Below are 18,741 nucleotides of genomic sequence, written 5' to 3' on the forward strand. Positions count from 1 at the left end.
TTCATGTGACATTTGGTATTATACTCCAAACTAAGTTGTGTCTTATCATTGAGCAGCATGACTTCCTTATTTTTCAATTCTAAATTCCTATATATTTATTTAACTTGCTCAACCTGCCTTGCCGTCAGGATATGTGGCAAGTCATTACCTCCAACTGTGCTCTTGTGATATCTGGGAGCCATATCATTTAGATTACACTGCCCTTCTATTTATTTGCAAAACATTGTTTAGTGGACGTCTATTTTTCCAGCTGTATCTGAAGCAGACTTTTAGTGTGTCATTGTGAAAATTAAGTAACTAATGGGCCAGATTTTATAGCATCTAATGGCACATTTCTGTTAAGTAGCTAATCTAAAGAAATATTATTTTTCTTGATAGGCAGAACAATTGATTCCAGTGAATGATTTGTTTTCTGTGTATAAAATAATTTGAAAGATGCAACTTGTAATGCTTTTATTAATAGTTATAAATGCTTTTACCATAGGATAATTGGCCATTTTTTACATACGATGCATCTGCATTTTGGTCTCAATATATCCAGGAGTAACACTATTCCTTAGAATAACCTCAATGTGCACTTTCACAAGAATTACAAAGATGTTGCCCGGATTGGAGAGCATGCCGTACAAGAATAGGCTGAGTAAACTTGGCCTTTTCTCCTTGGAGTGACGGAGTATGAGAGGTGACCTGATAGAGGTGTACAAGATGATGAGAGGCATTGAACGTGTGGATATTCGGAGGCTTTTTCTCAGGGCTAAAATGGCTAACACACGAAGGCACAGTTTTAAGGTGCTTGGAAGTAGGTACAGAGGAGATGTCAGGGGTAAGTTTTTTATGCAGGGAGTGGTGAGTGTGTGGAATGGACTACCATTCCAACTGTGGTGGAGGCGGATGCAAAAGGTCTTTTTAAGAAGCTCCTGAATAGGTACATGGAGCTTAGAGAAAAAGAGGGCTATGGGTAACCCTAGATAAGTATATATTTGGCACAGCATTGTGGGCAGAAGGGCCTGTTTTTTTTCTATGTTCTAATATATTGGTTAGTTTGTATGCAGAATGTCCAATATTAAAGTTAGTGATGAATAATGTCCAATTTCAGCTCTTTTGCCAAAATAATACTATTGCACACTATAAAGTCCTAAATCTGAACATACAAAGGAAAATGATGGGAGCTAAATTTAACTAGGTGCGAGTGGAGTTTAGGTCAAAGTATGTAAGTGTTGCATCAAAGCTATTGATTGGAAGTTTTAATGAAGTACTAAATAAAAGAAATAATCTGTTAATAATATGGATTGAGGGATTTGTAGTTTTGCAATATAATTGTACTTGGTTACCACAAGACTGTGGGGGAAGGACCTTGAACACCTCAGCTCTGTGTATTTTAGACCAACTGTTTTGTAATCTTTTAATGTTGGTTAAAGCTTATTGAATAAAATTGGTGCGGGACTGTGGGAAGGGATTTCAAAATGATAATTTTTTTAGCAAAATTGTGAGTAGATCTCATTATTAGATATAGATTAACAAGAGATTCTGCAGATGCTGGAAATCCAGAGCACCACACACAAAATGCTGGAGGAACTCAGCAGGTCAGGCAGCATCTGTGGAAATGAATAAACAGTCGACATTTCAGGCTGAGGCCCTTCATCATGACTATGAAGGATCTTCCTGATGAAGATTCTTGACCCATAGCATCAACTCTTTGTTCCACTCCTGACTTACTGAGTGGCTTCTGCATTTTGTGTGTCCCTCAGATTTAGATTGAGACAACTAATTTGTTCTGGAAATGTTCACTGAATTTCATCTCTTCCCCCACCCCCATGTTTTCAAATAATTTGGGAAGCAGAAGTTTCAAAAATTTTACTGTGTATTTGGGAAATGAGAAAGTAGAGTAAATAAAATTAATGTAGCAAGTTCTGTAAATGTTTTATGCTGGGAAGTCCTTGAATGAATTGTTTTCAATTAAATTATGTTTATTCGTGAAATGCTTAAATATCTCTGAACTGCAAGTGCTCGGCTCTGCATTCAAGATTGGTTGAAGAATCACACAGATACTTGGGTATTATTGCTGAGAACCATTGCCATTCATCTAGTGTTCATGTAATGCTGAGGCAGTTTATAACCTTCAAGGGATATTCATAATGGGATAATTGTAAAATCTGTGTTTTTAAAAAAAAAAATCTCACTTTTGATGTGACGTTACCTCATTGAATGAAAATGATATCAAACTGTGTCCCAATAGTTTGCTCAGAGTTTATAGAAACACAAAAAACCTATAGCACGATACAGACCCTTCGACTCATAAAGCTGTGCCGAACATGTCCTTACATTGGGAATCACCTAGGGTTACATATATATACAATCTATATTAAGACACATGGAAGAAAGTGTCTGTTCAACTCAACTTTGTTGTAACCGTTTGCAGATTCTGCTGAATGAAGAATTTGTGGAAAGGATGTTAGAGGATTTGGAAGACCTGGCCTCCCCAGAAGAAGTAAGATTTCACAAACAAGTCATCAGAGATTAAGGGAAACTTGGTTTATGTGCACGTATAAAGAGAAATATGTACAGTATGTGTATTCATTAGAGTCCCAGTTTGTACAATATTGATTTTGAGTTCGATGCAACCACATTCACCATCATGTTAATATACATACCTTCATTTGGTTATTCAAAGCATTGATTTTATTGAAATATTGTTAATGTAGTATGTGCGTCACAACCCCCCACCCCCTAATTTAACTAGTTCTTTGCTTTCTCTTGTTCCACTGTCAGGCAGCAGTAGCAAGTCTTCAACATTTCATAAAATGTTGTAAGAAAACTTTCTCCCTAAGCTGCAATTTGACAGTGAAAATTGCTATTTTCTGCTATAAGTATTGCAGTAGTAAATTTTGATATACTCTTTAAAAATAACATTGAAGCAAAGTCATGATTGCCTGGATTTAAGTAAATGTAGAAATTCCTCCTTTATCCTCAGTGTTAAAAAGTAGTTGATAATTTAGAGAAATTAAATGCTACAGTACATTTTAAGCACTGGCCTCTTCACCTTTAACATTTATTCAAATCATTCCAATATTTTGGGGTAAAATCGCTGTTCTTTGGGTGGGGAAATGTAGCACAAGGAATTATTGATAATTTCAGTAATCAAATTTGAGCAATAATTTATGTTTTTTAATTTTTGTTCTTTTGAGGCTCTTACTGAGTTGTTGGAAAGCAGGGAGGATCTTTAACCTTGAGTCCTGTATGGGAGTCAGCTTAATTGCCAGTAATACTAGAATGGTCTATTAAATAGCACTTGGATCCATTATTATAATTGTAATATGTGCCTTAAGGCATTAATTGATTAATGCTCATCTTTGGTAATGCCACTGTTTCTGGTTTTATAAGTGAAACACATTTGTAGTGGGGAGAAGAAATGTTTAAAAATTGCACTATTATCTATGAAAAGTAAGATTGATGCTCTTACAACACTTGCAAAATGCTGGAGGAACTCAGCAGGCCAGGCAGCATCTATAGGAGGAAAAATACAGTTGACGTTTTGGGCTGAGTCCCTTCCCTTACAGAAAAAGTTGAGTAGATTTAAAAGGTTGGGGGAGGGGGGAGAAACAAGGTGACTGGTCAAACTGGGAAGGGAAGGATGAAGTAAAGAGCTGGGAAGTTGATTGGTGAAAGAGACGGAAGACCATGGAAGGAAGAAAAAGGGAAATGGAGCACCAGAGCAAGGAGATAAGTTGAAAGAGGGACAAAGGGGTGGGAAATAGAGAGGGAGTGGGGGGGTGGTTGGGACCATAACCAGAAGTTTGAGAAAATAATGCTCGTGCCATCAGGTTGGAGGCTACCTAAAAGGAATATAAGGTGTTGTTCTTCCAACCTGAGTTTGGCCACATCACTAGAGTGGAGGAGGCCATGGATGGTCATGTCGGAATGGGAAGTGGAATTAAAATGGGTGACTACTGGGAGATCCCACTTGTCTTGGCTAATTCCCTTATATTTTTGCAAGATGTACAAAACTTATTTAGCCTATGAATTTTAGATTAAATTAATAAGTATGACATCTCAGAGTCTATTCCTGCATCTCAAAAATATTTTGCTTGCAAGCTAATAATAGGACAACAAATGTTTCAGTAAACTTGATGAATAGAAAAGTAGTATCTGCATAATCAGTTGGAGGCTTTAGATATATACACACGGACTGAAAATGGTGAATTATAGAGTAAATGGTTTCAAAATGAAATGGATGTTGATAGAGACATGTAGAGGAACAAAGATTTGTGGGAGGGGTAGAGAGATCAAATAAAGGAAAAGCAAGCAAACAAAAATTAGATCATGGCAATTTGAAAACCAGCAGCAGTTAGCTGAAGGAATGAGTCCACAATCCCAGGGATGAGGTTGATTCACAAACATTTGTTATAGTCTTGAAAGTGTACTTGTCCTCTTAGATTGCTCAGTCTTTGCAAATTAAATCAGTATCATACAAGTGTGGTAATTACTGAAGCCTCAGAATCGTAAATTGTTTCTATGAAACAAGCAGAACATCACAAACCAGCCACCAACTTCTGATTAGCAGCTCGCAGATTATTTCTTCCCTTTAAATTAAGGGTTTATTAGTAGGTCAGTAAAGAACAAGTGGCTCTTCTGTTGCTTATTAAATGTTTAATTTTCTATTCATGCCATTTCCAGTTTTACTTTACTCACTAAGTATGTTTGTTATTTTCTTCAGGTGAAACTGCCGAAGGAGTACAGCTGGCCAGAGAAAAAATTGAAAATCACAATTTTACCTGAATCGGCATTTGACAGTCCTCTGCAGTAGCGGAGATATATTGAGACTAAATGTTATCTATGTAAAAATGCCTTGTCTTTATGTTCCACTTCCAAACTTGCAAAAATAATTTTTGCAGTATATAGTAGTTATATAAAGGATGGCTACCTAGTCAATGTAGTTAAAAGCTGTTTAAAAAAAGTCATGCTAATGTTAAATCCATTCTGACTAAACTGGAGACGTGTGTACTTTAGCTCACCGTACCTGTTATTGATGACTAGTAAGGGAAAGGAGCAAGAAAATTGGTTGCACATAGTATTTTTATAGCTTATTGTGCCTATCTTATCTGATGACTTAAGTGCTGACCAAGTACGGCTTGTCTAAAATTGTACTTGTCCTGTTGATGTGTGGATCATGCCAAAGGTGTGTTCCACAGCAGGAGATTTGTTTTTTTTTGCTTAAGATTTATTACTTTTGTACAATTTTATTACAATATTTTCACCACAATCAGAGCACTATTGGGCGGGGTGAGAAATTATAAGAGATCGCTGCAGTAACTGGGTGAAAAGAAAGATGTTCAGGCATTTCCTATTTAACTTTTTCCTTTAATTATAATTGTCTCTCTGTTTGAACACACTTTTATATACATGAAATTATCAGTAGTTCAATTTTTGATGAGTTATTTTATTTTCCCCACACCACTGGGTCATAGCCTCTAATAGCATAGTGGGGTGCCATTACATGACAATATTTTCACCTTTCATTAATGCATCAGCACGGTAGAGTAGTGGTTAGCACAACACTTTACAGCACCAGTGACCTGGGTTCATTTCCTGCGGCTGCCTGTATGTTCTCCCTGTGAACTGTGTGGGTTTCTTCCTGCAGTCCAAACACTTATTGGTTGATAGGTTAATTCATCATTGTAAATTGTCCTGTGATTAGGCCAGGGTTAAATTGGGCGATTGCCAGGCAGCACAGTTCGAGGGGCCGGAAGGGCACATTCTGTGCTGTATCTCAATAACTAAATAAATTCCAGATCAAATGAAACCACATTTAATAAATTCTAACCTCATGATACTTTGGATGGTTATCTTAATCTTATGTCCTCCATTTACTCTTCCTCCTCTACTTCTGGGGAGGGATTTTTGAGTACCTTCATTAGTTCTCCCCTTGGTTTTCTCTTAAACCAGACTTCTCTGGTCTTGGAGCTGGTGTCCCTTATCCCTGATTTTTGTTGTAACATATTTCCTCAGCTCTCTTAATTTCTTGGTGTTACTCCAGAAGTCTAGTGACCAACTTGAACATTGCTCAAGCTGAGGATTCACTAATTGCTTGTAAAGGCTTTGCATAAGGAAGATTTCACTTTCTGAAGTAATTGGCAATTATTGTGTGGAAGAAGGATGAGATGCAGTCTAGCAATCATTTTGTTATTAATCCACAGATTGGGGTTCAGGATATTATTGGTAAGGGCCGGCATTTATTACTATTTCTTAACTGCCTTTGAGATGACGGTGATCAGCTACCTCCCTTATCTACTGCAGGCCTAATGGCCAAGCTGCTTTGAAAGTATTAGGGAGGAAATTCCCAATGAAGACTAGGCAAGTTGCTGCAGGGCATCTTGCACATGGAATGTACAGCAATCACATCTAATCAGTGACGGAGGGAGTGACTACTCCACGATAATTCTTACTATGCAGACCTGTTTATGACATAAAGTTCAGTAATGCCACCTGGATCCAGATACGATTGATTCAGACTAGCAACTAAGAACTAATAATTGTAATTTTTTCATCCGTGTCATCCATGTGGCTTTAGAAGATTACCCATTAATGTCATTAAATACATGTCTAAAGCCTGATGCTATCCAGCCGCAGTCACAAAGGCTAGTTCAAAGTTCAGTTTACTTCAGTAGTAGCTTGTAATTGGCATTCTAGATGAACATTTTTGTAGTTCATCTCTGTGAGCAGCTTTTGTTTTGCATAGATCTTGACACACTACAGATTTCACTGAAGGTCACCCGCAGAACTGCAGTGTAATTCATGTTTTAGATACTATTTTTAAAATGAAGAATACTAGCAGGTGTTTTTATTGTAGTTGTCTAATGTAAATTTTTCTACTTTGTGTGTAGTGCAGCTTGTCTTGCACTTTTGTAATTTTTTTGAGAGTCACTAAAACTATTCCACCAGTAATCTGTGCATTAAGGTAACTGATAATTCAAGCTGTTTAATTTTTTTTGTCTGTACAATGATCCATTTATCTGAAAATAAAGGTTTATTCTATATAACTACATTTCACACCATTCTCACTTCCTGAATTCATAAAAGTTTAAATTTTATTTTTATGTTTATAGTTTATATTTTATAAAATATAGTTTGTATTTTATCTGTGGAGTTATTTCCTACAGTATTATAGGAAAATAACTCTTAACTTGGCATTACTTGTTATTTTCTTCTTACTCAGAAGCATACAAAAACCCTTTCTTGCTAACTCTGTACATGCCAGCATCAAGAAAACTCTTTAGGGTTTTTTCCCCACTGTGTAATTTATAATTGATTTCCCCCTGAAGTCTCTCTCTGGAGAGATACATGTCCCAATCTGTTATCTGCGTTTGGGTAGTATTACTCAGGTTGGTAATTCTCAATATTCAGTAATACCCAAAGCTCAGAGGTCAGTATCTGTACTTGTCATTTTGTGCTGGTACCGAGTAATTGTCCTGTGTCAGATAATTACTTCATTTGCCTACTGCTCTAGTTTGTCTCACTTTACTGGTGCTCTGCTTGCAAACTAGTTGAAACTAAAATCACTCTCCTTCAGTACCTGTAAGGTATTGGGACTGATGACAAGGATGTTCATTGTAAATTTAAATGCAGTAATATTTTCAATTGTCCAGCACACTTGAAATGTTGATGCAGGCCTTGCCCTGGTATATTTGTGTTCATTTTTGGGATAGAGTAAATTTCCCAGTTAGTTTAATGGGAGTGAGAGAAAAAGAGATCCTGGTCAGTTGAGAAAGGGCTTGGAAAACAGGGCCTCAGTGCAGGATTGGGGAAGGTGGGAACAATCAAGTTGGATGGGAGTGTGGGGAATGTTACCAGTGGGCATGATGTGGAAACATCAGGATTTCTAAGTAGTCTTATAGTGGATTATTGGAATTTGAAGTAATGGTTTGACTCTTGTCCACTCAGGATCAATAAAGTATTCATTATTATTTAAAATGCTTTCAGTCCTTTTCAACAACTTAAGTTAAAGATTTATAAGGAACATTTCCAATGCTCTGTTAGACAGTGCAAAGTTAATCCCTTTAACTTGATTATTGCATTTTTGGAGTTACTGACCAATCATTGTTGTCCTCTGTTTTTCCTGTCCTTGGAGCTTCTGCTGTTTGTATCCTCTCCTAAGTTTATTCAACACCTATTTTCCCTTGACCTTCTGATCAAAGTTTATTGGATCTTGATAATACATTTCACTAATTTTAACTTGTAACAATATTCACTTTTTCTGAAACCATGGAAATTTAAGTACTGTGGAATTTCAGATTTGATCTTACTACCTATCAAAATCATACGTTGCAGATGGCTTCTCAAATCTTGATTTTTGTGACATGCTCCTTGCATAGAGGGCAGTGTCATTTGCTTTTCCAAAAACAAACTGAACGAGCTGGAGAAATACCTAGTCAGTTAACATTTATGGGAAAATTAATCCTTTACGCCATTAAGGATTGACTAGTAAAATGGTGTTTTAATGAAGTAGCAGGTCAAGTATCAGAAATCATGATCCAAAAGCTGTGTGTGTAATGGTGGAACCTCGACCATTGGTAAAGCTGTGTGTGTAGTGGTGGAACCTCGACCATTGGTAAAGCTGTGTGTGTAGTGGTGGAACCTCGACCATTGGTAAAGCTGAGTGTGTAGCGGTGGAACCTCGACCATTGATAGGTGTGAAGCCAGTGTTAAACTAATGAGCGTTTCTTTTAATAAAGTAGATGTATGAAACATCTGAAGATGATGAATTTGAGTTTTATATTTTAAGCTTCAGTATTTCAGCTGCAAACATAGTTGAACTCAAACCATTTTCTCCACCACACATTGCTTCCTCAAAGTTGCATCTCCTTTTGAGAAATGAAGTTTAAAATATAATCAATAACAAACTGCTGCTTCTCCCATGCTGATCAAGGTTGATGCTTGTAGTGACAAGAATCCTTGCTGTCACCACAATGACTCTCCGTGTGAGTTACCTATGCTTCTTACAGGCTGCTAGTAGTGTAGCAACGTGAATTCTTGTAATGTACAGTGGAAAGCATTCTGACTGGCTGCCTGGTGTGGAGGCTCCAATGCACCGAATGACCCTCTTGGCAAGAGGCTGCAGAGGGTTGTAAATTCAGCCTGCTCCATCACAACCACACCAAGGGTATCTTCCGGAGGCCGTGCCTTAGGCAGGCTGCATCCATTACTAAGGACCTTAAAAATCCAGGACATTGTGCGCTTCTTGTTACTGCTATTGGAGAGGAGTTACCTCTCTTCCCGAAGACCTACACTCAATGTTACAGAAACAACTTCTCTCTACTGTCATATTTCTGAATAGTCTATGAACACTACCTCTTTCTTTTAGCCTTGTTCCTTTACTACAAAACAAATTTGACACATCTAAGTCTGATAATAGATCTGATGCTTGTATGGTCTTGCAATCATTGCATTCAGTGTTCATAATGCCCATTCCTCATTCAGATCCTGTTTAGAACAGTCCATGTTCCTCAGGGTGGATAAGATCCAGACAGCTTTATTACTGAATGAGTTTGTCAGCTCTTTTAATAACTCATATCACCAATGGAGAAACTTTTTGACAATGCTGATTTGGTGTGGGTGACTTAATTTTGAGTTTGGAGTTGAATATTAGACAAGCTGGTCAATATTTTGAATTCTGATTTTATTCCAAGGAATTGGAAAAAATTGTCAAAATCCAGTTTATTGTTGTATTTACAAGTAAGCGTACACAGGTGAAGTGAAAAGCTTATTTACAGCAGCATCACAGGCAGATAGTCCCTGCTCCATCCACAAAAAGTGTAGTTTCCCAGTGACTGGCCATTTTAATTCCTATCCCCATTCCTATTCCTACTTGTTGGTCCATAGCCTCCTCTTCTGCCATGATGAAACCACTCTGCGGTGGAGGAGCAATCCCTTATTTTGTTAAGGTAGCCTCCAGCCTGATGGCACTAAAATTGATCTCTCCAACTTCCAGTAATTTTTCCCTGCCCCTTCCCTCTTTTATTCCCCCACTCAGGCCTATTGCTGCCTCTTGCCTACCTATCAACTCCTCCTGGTACCCTTCCTCCTTCCTTTTCTCCCATGGTCCACTCTCTTATATCAGATCCCTTCTTCTCCAGCCCTTTGCCTTTTCCACCTATCACCTTCCAGCTTCTTACTTCAGCCCCACCCTCCCTCCCCAACACGGCTTCACCTACCACCTAGCTTGTCCAACATCCCCTCTCCCACCTTTTTTTCTGGCATCTTCTCCTTTCCAGTCCTGATGAAAGGTCTCGGCCTGGGACATCGCCTAGATGCAGCCTGACCTGCTGAGTTCCTCCAGCGTTGTGCATGCTGTATTTCCAGTATCTGTAGAATCTCTTGGGTTTAAAGATTTACAAAAACATAATTAAACTTTTTTTTACAAGAAAGCACAATTAGAACAAAATAAATCAATTTTAATGCATAGTGGTCATGATGTTGCTAAACTGTGTTGCAAGTTAGGTTTGGGTCAAATACCCCAAGAACCATAGAAGACCATGAGACATAGGAGTAGAGTTAAGCCATTTGGCCCAGCAAGTCTGCTCCATCAATCAATCATGGCTCATCCTTTTCCCCCTCCCCAGCCTTCTCCCTGTAACCTTTGGTGCTGTGTCTAATCAAGAACCTATCAAGCTCTGCCTTAAGTACATCTAACGACCTGGCCTCCACAGCTGCCTGTGGTAATAAATTCCACAAATTTACTACCCTCTGCCTAAAGAAATTTCTCTGCATCTGTTTCAAATGGATGCTCCCCTATTCAGAGTCTGTGCCCTCTTGTCCTAGACTCCCCACCATGGGAAACATACTTCCCACATCTACTCTGTCTGGACCTTTTAACATCTGAAAAGTTCCCCCTCATCCTTCTAATTTCAGGTGAGTGCAGACCAAGAGTTATCAAACACTTACTATGTTAACCCTTTCATTCCCAGAATAATCCATGTGAACCACCTCAGGACCCTCTCTAATGCCAGCACATCTTAGATGAAGAGCCCAGAACTGTTCACAATACTCAGGGTGAGGCTTCACCAGTGCCTTATAAAGCCTCAGCATCACATCCCTGCTCTTGTATTCAAGACCTTTTGAAATAAATGCTAACATTCTAACACTGCATTTGCCTCCTTCACCACCAACTCATCTTTCTGCACAAGGACTCCCAAGTTCCTTTGCATCTCATGACTTTTGGATTTTCTCCCCAGTTAGAAATTAGTCTGTGCATACATTTCTTCTACCAAAGTGCATGACCATGCATTTTCCAACATTATATTTCATTTGCCACGTTCTTGCCCATTCTCCGAATCTGTCTGTCCTTCTGTAGCCTTCCTGTTTCTTCAACGTCTCCTGCCCCTCTGCCAATCCAAATATCAGCTGCAAACCTGGCAACAAAGCCATCTACTCCATCATCTAAACCATTAATACACAGTATGAAAAGTAGCAGTCCCAGCCCCAAACCCTGTGAAACACCACTAGTCATTGGCAGCCAACCAGAAAAAGATCCTTTTATTCCCACTCACTGCCTCCTACCAATCAGCTAATGCTCTAACCATGCCAATAACTTTCCTGTAACGCCATGGACTCTTAACTTAGTAAGCAGCCCCATGTGTGGCACCTTGTCAAAGGCCTTCTGAAAGTCCAAATATACATCAACTACATCCCTTTCATTGATCCTAATTGTAATCTCCTCAAAGAATTCCAGCAGGTTTATCAGACAAAAATTTCCCTTTGTCCTATCTTGTTCTGTGTCACCAAGTACTCCATGACCTCATCCTTAACAATTGATTCCAACATCTTCCCAAAAGCTGAGGTCAGGCCAACTGGACTCTGATTTCCTTTCTGCTGTCTTCCTCCTTTCTTAAAGAGTGGAGTGGCATTTGCAATTTTCCAGTTCTCTGGCGCTATGCCACAGTCCAATGGGATTTGAAAGATCATTACTAACCCCTCTACAATCTACTGCTACTTCTTTCAGAACCCTAAGGTGCAGTTCATCTGGTTCGAGAGACTAAGTCTTTCAGCTTTTTGAGCACCTTCTCCCTTGCATTCATTTCCCTCACACGCTTGAACATCTGCAACACTGCTAGTGGCTCATTTAGTTCATCTGCCATCTCCTTGTCCCCCCCTTATTATTTCTCTGGCCTAATTTTCTAATGGTCCTACATCCACTCTCGTCTCTCTTTTGTACTTTTACATACTTATAAAAGCTTTTACTTTTACTATCCACTTTGATTTTTATTTGCTAACTTGCTTTCATATTTTCCCTTCTAATGATTATTTTAGTTGCTCTCTATAGGTTTTTAAAAGCTTCCCAGTCCGCCATCTTTCCACTAATCTTTGTTTTGTTGTATGCCATCCCTTTGACTTCCCTTGTCAGCCACGGTTGTACTATTTTGCCATTTGAGTATTTCTTTGATTTTGGAATACATCTATCCTGCACCTTACTCATTTTTCCCAGAAACACACACCATTGCTGCTCTGCTGTCATTGTTGCCAGCAGCTCCTTCCAATTTACTTTGGCCAACTTCTCTCTCAAACCACTGTAATTTCCTTCACCTCACTGAAATGCTGCTATGTCAGACTTTACTTTCTCCCTATTAAATTTCAAGGTAAACTCAATCATATTGTGATCACTGCCTCCTATGGGGTTTTTTAACCTTAAGCTCCCTGATCCCCTCTGGTGCATTACATAACACCCAACCCAGTATAACTGATACCCTGGTAGGCTCAACGACAAACTGCTCAAAAAAACCATCTCTTAGGCATTCGACAAACTCACTCTCTTGGGATCGATTACCAACCTGGTTTTCCCAGTGAAGGGAAGTAGATCCTCTTGAACCTGGTTGTGTGGGAAGCTTCTGTACCTCATGCCAGACATTAGAGGACCTTTGGTGATAAATGTTGGGGAAGATGTGCATGTCGTGTATTGAACTGAGTCATCTGCTCTGCAGCTTTTTGCAGTCTCATGCATTTAAACTTCTGAACACAACTGTGATGTAACCAGTGTTTCATGATAAGCCAAAACTCCTTAACCACCTAAGAAAGAAAGATGCTCAAATGGCTTCCTAATGAATGCATCGGTGTGCAGGAGCACAGGATAGGCCATCCACTGAGGACAATTGAACTCAATAATGATTGACCTCATCAGCCATTTTGAATTACCCTACAGACTTACGGGCAAGGTGCTAAAAAGCTGATTCGTGCTTCTCACTGAAGATGTCTAAACTGTGGCATTTGAATCTTGATGAGTAAAAGAAGTCCCAGCATCTTGAGTTACCAGATTTAAATTATTGTTAACATTTTGATTTTTGGTTATTTTTTGACATTTGTCTCAATCGAAGTTCAAAGTAAATTTATTGTCAAAGTACATATATGTCACCGAATACAATCCTGAGATTCATTTTCTTGTGGGCATACTCAGTAAATCCAATTACCATAATGGAATTCGTGAAAGACCACACCAACAGGGCAGGCGGCCACTGTGCAAAAGACAACAAACTACAAATACAAAGTGATAATAATACCAATAAATAAGCAATAAATATCGAGAACTTGGGATGAAGAATCCTTGAAAGTGAGTCCATCGGTTGTGGGATTAGATCGGTGATAGGGCAGTCAGGTTGAGTGAAGTTATCCCCTCTGGTTTAAGAGCATCATGGTTGAGGTGTAATATTCCTGAACCTGGCGGTGAGTCCTGAGGCTCCTGCACCACCTTCCTGATGGCAACATGGACTGGGTGGTGGGGCTTCTTGATGACGGATGCTGCTTTCCTGTGACTGCTCTCCATGTAGATGTGCTCAATGATGGGGATTGCTTTACTCGAGATGGAATGGACTGTATCCACTACTTTTTGCAGGATTTTCCAATCAAGGGCATTGACGTTTCCATACCAGACTGTGATGCAGCCAGTTAATATACTCTCCACTGTAAACCCATAGAAGTTTGTCAAAATTTTAAATGTCATATGGAATCTTCACAATCTGCTAAGGAAGTAGAGGTGCTGCCATGCTTTCTTTGTAAATACACTTATTTGCTAGGTCCAGCGCAGGTCCTCTGAAATTATAGCACTGAAGTTGCTGACCCTCTCCACCTCTGAGCCCCTGATGATTACTGGCTCGTGGACATCTGACTTCCTTCTCCTGAAGTCTATAATCATCCCCTTGATCTTGCCGACGTTGAGTAAGAGTTTGTTGTTGTGGCACCACTCAGCCAGATTTTCAAACTTCCTCCTAAATACTGATCTGTCACCACCTTTGATTTGGCCTGCAACACGGAGAGATCAAAAGGCAGGCAGTCAGTCAGAGCTGAACCCCTGCTTGCTTTTCACATTCGCCTCGATGTTTCAGTTTCCCTCAATGCTTTAATCAGCGAAATGGAGTCGATCATCAGCTTGCGCCATCATCACGAGCTCGCACTCACTTCCTGGAATCTTCTCGGAGACAACAAAGCACGGGATCACTCACTTGATATGCAAACTGTAAATCAAGGGCTCTAACTATTCCCAGAAACACATTTAAGATGAAAAGCAGATCTAAAAGAGGTGAAATAAACAGTTGTGTGGACTATCTGGAAGATGTTGACCAAGCAAGTGTTGGATGCTGGCACTGTCTTGGCCGGAGCATCTTGTAATGTTCTTGGTGGCCAGACTAGAATGCCTCTGATCTGGCCCTCAGCAGGCTGCAGGTCACGTAGCTCTTCCAGGGTTCTGGATGAAGAGCTAGTGATGACATGGTGCAAATACAATCACATACAAAGAACTGCCAATTCCAAACCCATGGTAGCTACATTTGCTGGTGGAGAGTGTACAATGTCCTGTGAACGTTACTCAAAATGGTTTCTTTGGTTTGTCAGGAGCAGGAATGCTTCTTTGTCGGATAAGTGTTTCTCTTGCCATTGTTTCGCTTTAGAATGGCTGATAAGGTAATTGTATTCATTTGTTAATCGATGGGGAATGTTATTGTGTCTTGTGATGCTGGGAACTTGGGGGAGGGGTTTTCACGGGTTTTTGGTGTGAGGGAGACGCCGAGGAAGGTGGATGTGTGCTGGACTGCTCGTAAGACCACCGGGGTGGTCCCAGGTGCGATGGCCGGATGGGTCGATTGGTTCGTTGATTGAGCTCCAATGAGTGCACTAAACAGACTGAACTTTGATAAGTTGGTGCCTTTTGTTTTTTCCTTATATATATATTGTATTGCCTAATACACTTTTAATTTTAGTAAATTCTTTAAAGTGTATTTCATAACAGTATTCGTTGTGGGTTTGATACTGTTGGCGGGCGCGAGGCATAAACTCGATTCTCACAGCACCTGCGTGAATGGGAGGTTGCTGGATCTCCGTTTCCCCTAGACATATACCAGCCTGTTGGGTAAGTGTTACAAGAGAAAAGGGAATTCTGAAGGTCACCTGACCTTGAAATGCTAACATTTCCATTTGTGGGAAAACAGGATGCAGAAGTGGGCTGAGAAGTGGCAGATGGAGTTTAACCTGGAGAAGTGTGAGGTGGTACACTTTGGAAGGACAAACTTAAAGGCAGAGTACAAAGTAGATGGCAGGATACTTGGTAGTGTGGAGGAGCAGAGGGATCTGGGGGTACATGTCCATAGATTCCTGAAAGTTGCCTCACAGGTAGATAGGGTAGTTAAGAAAGCTTATGGAGTGTTAGCTTTCATAAGTCGAGGGATAGAGTTTAAGAGTTGCAAGGTAATGACGCAGCTCTATAAAACTCTGGTTAGGCCACACTTGGAGTACTGTGTCCAGTTCTGGTCGCCTCACTATAGGAAGGATGTGAAAGCACTGGAAAGGGTACAGAGGAGATTTACCAGGATGCTGCCTGGTTTAGAGAGTATGGATTATGATCAGAGATTAAGGGAGCTAGGGCTTTACTCTTTGGAGAGAAGGAGGATGAGAGGAGACATGATAGAGGTGTACAAGATATTAAGAGGAATAGATAGAGTGGGCAGCCAGCACCTCTTCCCCAGGGCACCACTGCTCAATACAAGAGGATGTGGCTTTAAGGTAAGGGGTGGAAAGTTCAAGGGGGATATTAGAGGAAGGTTTTTTACTCAGAGTGGTTGGTGTGTGGAATGCACTGACTGAGTCAGTGGTAGAGGCAGATACACTAGTGAAATTTAAGAGAGTACTAGACAGGTATATGGAGGAATTTAAGGTGGAGGGTTATATGGGAGACAGGGTTTAAGGGTCAGCACAGCATTGTGGGCTGAAGGGCCTGTACTGTGCTGTATTGTTCTATGTCCTATAACACATAATCTCAATGGGTATTCATTTTATTTTTGAATCATTGAAAAGCAATTAAATGCTCTTCAGCAGTTATTGTAAGAGACACTGATCACATTCATAGCCAGAGATTTTTACCCAGGGTGGAAATAGCTATTACAGGGGGCATGATTTTAAGGTGATAGGAGAAAAGTAAAAGGGGATGTCAGAAGTATTTTTTTTTACAAAGAGTGGTTGGAGCATCGAATAGGTTGCTGGGGAAGTGATGGAGGCAAGTACATTAGAGATGGTTAAGAGACTCTTAAATAGGCACATGGATTATAGAAAAAAAGGTCTATGTAAGAGGGAAGAGTTAGAATGATCTTAGAGTAGGTTAAAACGTCTGTACAACACTGTGGGCTGAATGGCCTGTACTGTAAAGTCCTATGTTGCTAACACGAATTGCCACTCCCGTTGGATGCCAGTGTATTTTTATCTGCAGGCAGCCAAGTTAGCTATTGTAACTGTGCATAGCTCTTAAAGCTGACAACAATAGTGGGTAGTCAGAGATGCTTTAAGTATGAAGGTAACAATTTAGGAAGAGTAAGCGTTTGGTGCAAGAAAATTCAACGTTAATAATAGATGAAAAAGTCTGGGGTCCTTGAGCAGGAAACATGAGAACATTAAGGATGGAATAATCTAACTTTCTTGGAGAATGCTGACTTCCAGTTCTGCAAAGCTTTCAACAAGCAGCGAGAGGTTGTGCTCGGTTGGACACAGCCGTGGCCTGTTTGGAGCATTTGTTGGCACTGAAACTTAGGGAGGATGCAATTCTCCAGGAGGAAATGAGCAATAGATTTTTCCAGATGGACACCAGGGTTAAATTACAAGACATTGCAGCTGTGTTCACTAACAAAAAGTTATTAGAAAGATTTATTTTTATTATTTTTATTTAGAGATAGTTCTTTGAAGATGTGTAAGTTCTTTGAACGTGTAGCAAGTGCTGTTGACATACAACACTGGCATCCCTCATGGGACGGCAAGCCAGGTTATGGAAATTTGCCCTTACAGAGTTTAATTTATTTATTTATTTGAGATAACAGACTTCCAGCCCAACAAGCCCGTGCTGAACAATTAACCTTGTACGCCTTTGGACTGTGGGAAGAAACTGGAGCATCCGGAGGATTATGTCACGGGAGAACGGATGAACTTCTCATGGACAGTGGCGGAATTGAACCAGGGTTGTTGGCTTGGTTACGCAAACCACTACGCGTCCGTGCCACCAAGGTGTAGTACACTCGTTTGAAGTGCTACATTTTTTAGCTTTGCGTTTTAGTAGGCATTTCTTTGTAAGAAGGGTTGGTAATAGTCTACTGAAGACTGGAGTAGTTGCTGGGTCAGTTGCTGGGTCCAGTCTTACCCCCCAAAGCCTCTTGCTTCCACGTCGGTGAGTTCCTGGCAAATGAAATGCCACACTGACCCCAGAACTGCTGTGAGGTCTTGTTAAGCCTCATTTCCAGGCTTACCACATACCAAAATCTGAATGCTCGCAAGCATTTAAAAAACACAAAACTACAAAATTAAAAAAAGAGTAACATGAGATTAGTTTGTAAATGTAAACATGACACTAGGAAGCAATTACAGTTATTTAAATCAAATTTACTTACATCTGCAAACGGGGAAAACATAACGTTTGCAATCATCTCTTGTTTCTGAAGTTGAGAAAATCTGCTGGGGTGTTTGCTACCCCACCAACATCTATGAAGAGTGCTCTTGATTCTGTATTAAACAGAGCTGTGCCTCAGCTTGGGGGTGCTGAACCTCAGCTTGGTTTTGAAGGCAAAGGCTGGTATTTCCTAGTTAATCTGCTATCTTCTAAGTGGGCCATTAAATTTAAATTTAGGATTAACAGATTTTTAATGGCAGAATTAGTTCAAGAAGATGAATAGCCTTCTTTTGTACTGATGTTTTCCAAGTTTCTGTTTAAAAGAGAATTCTGCTTTTTGCTTCGGCCAGGCAAAAACTCGTTCCACTTCCTTGCCATGAGACAAGAAAGAATATCTGGGGATTCCCAGTGGCCAGCCATTGAAATTCCTTTGCCCATTCCTATTCCGACATGTCAGTCCATGGCCTCCACTGCTGCCACAATGAGGACATTCTCAGGTTGAAGGAGCACATTCGTTTGAAGTGTTACATTTTTTAGCTGTGCGTTTCAGTAGGCATTTCATTGTAAGAAGGGTTGGTAATAGTCTTCTGAAGACAGGAATAGTTGCTGGGTCCAGTCTTACTCTCCGACCTACTCTCCCTACTCTCTTACTCTCCTCATATTCCAGCAACACACACACAAAATGCTGGTGGAATGCAGCAGGCCAGGCAGCATCTATAGGGAGAAGCGCTGTCGACGTTTCGGGCTGAGACCCTTGTTAAGGGCTAACTGAAAGAAGAGATAGTAAGAAAGTGGGAGGGGGAAGGGGGATCCGAAATGATAGTCAAAGACAGGAGATCAAA

At 40.0% G+C, this 18,741-nt stretch overlaps 1 protein-coding gene across 1 annotated transcript in view; it reads left to right on the top strand.

The window, feature by feature from the left end:
- The window catches only part of sufu (suppressor of fused homolog (Drosophila)), a 94,210-nt gene extending 87,168 nt beyond the window's left edge, over nucleotides 1-7,042 (top strand). The window contains exons 12-13 of the mRNA XM_059947044.1: nucleotides 2,420-2,488; nucleotides 4,715-7,042. Coding sequence (XP_059803027.1) covers nucleotides 2,420-2,488; nucleotides 4,715-4,804 — 159 coding nt within the window. The 3' untranslated portion in view covers nucleotides 4,805-7,042. The remainder of the gene's footprint in view (nucleotides 1-2,419; nucleotides 2,489-4,714) is intronic.
- Nucleotides 7,043-18,741: the final 11,699 nt, after the last annotated feature.

This window comes from Hypanus sabinus, chromosome 22, assembly GCF_030144855.1.
Source record: "Hypanus sabinus isolate sHypSab1 chromosome 22, sHypSab1.hap1, whole genome shotgun sequence".
NCBI classification, from domain to species: Eukaryota; Metazoa; Chordata; class Chondrichthyes; order Myliobatiformes; family Dasyatidae; genus Hypanus; species Hypanus sabinus.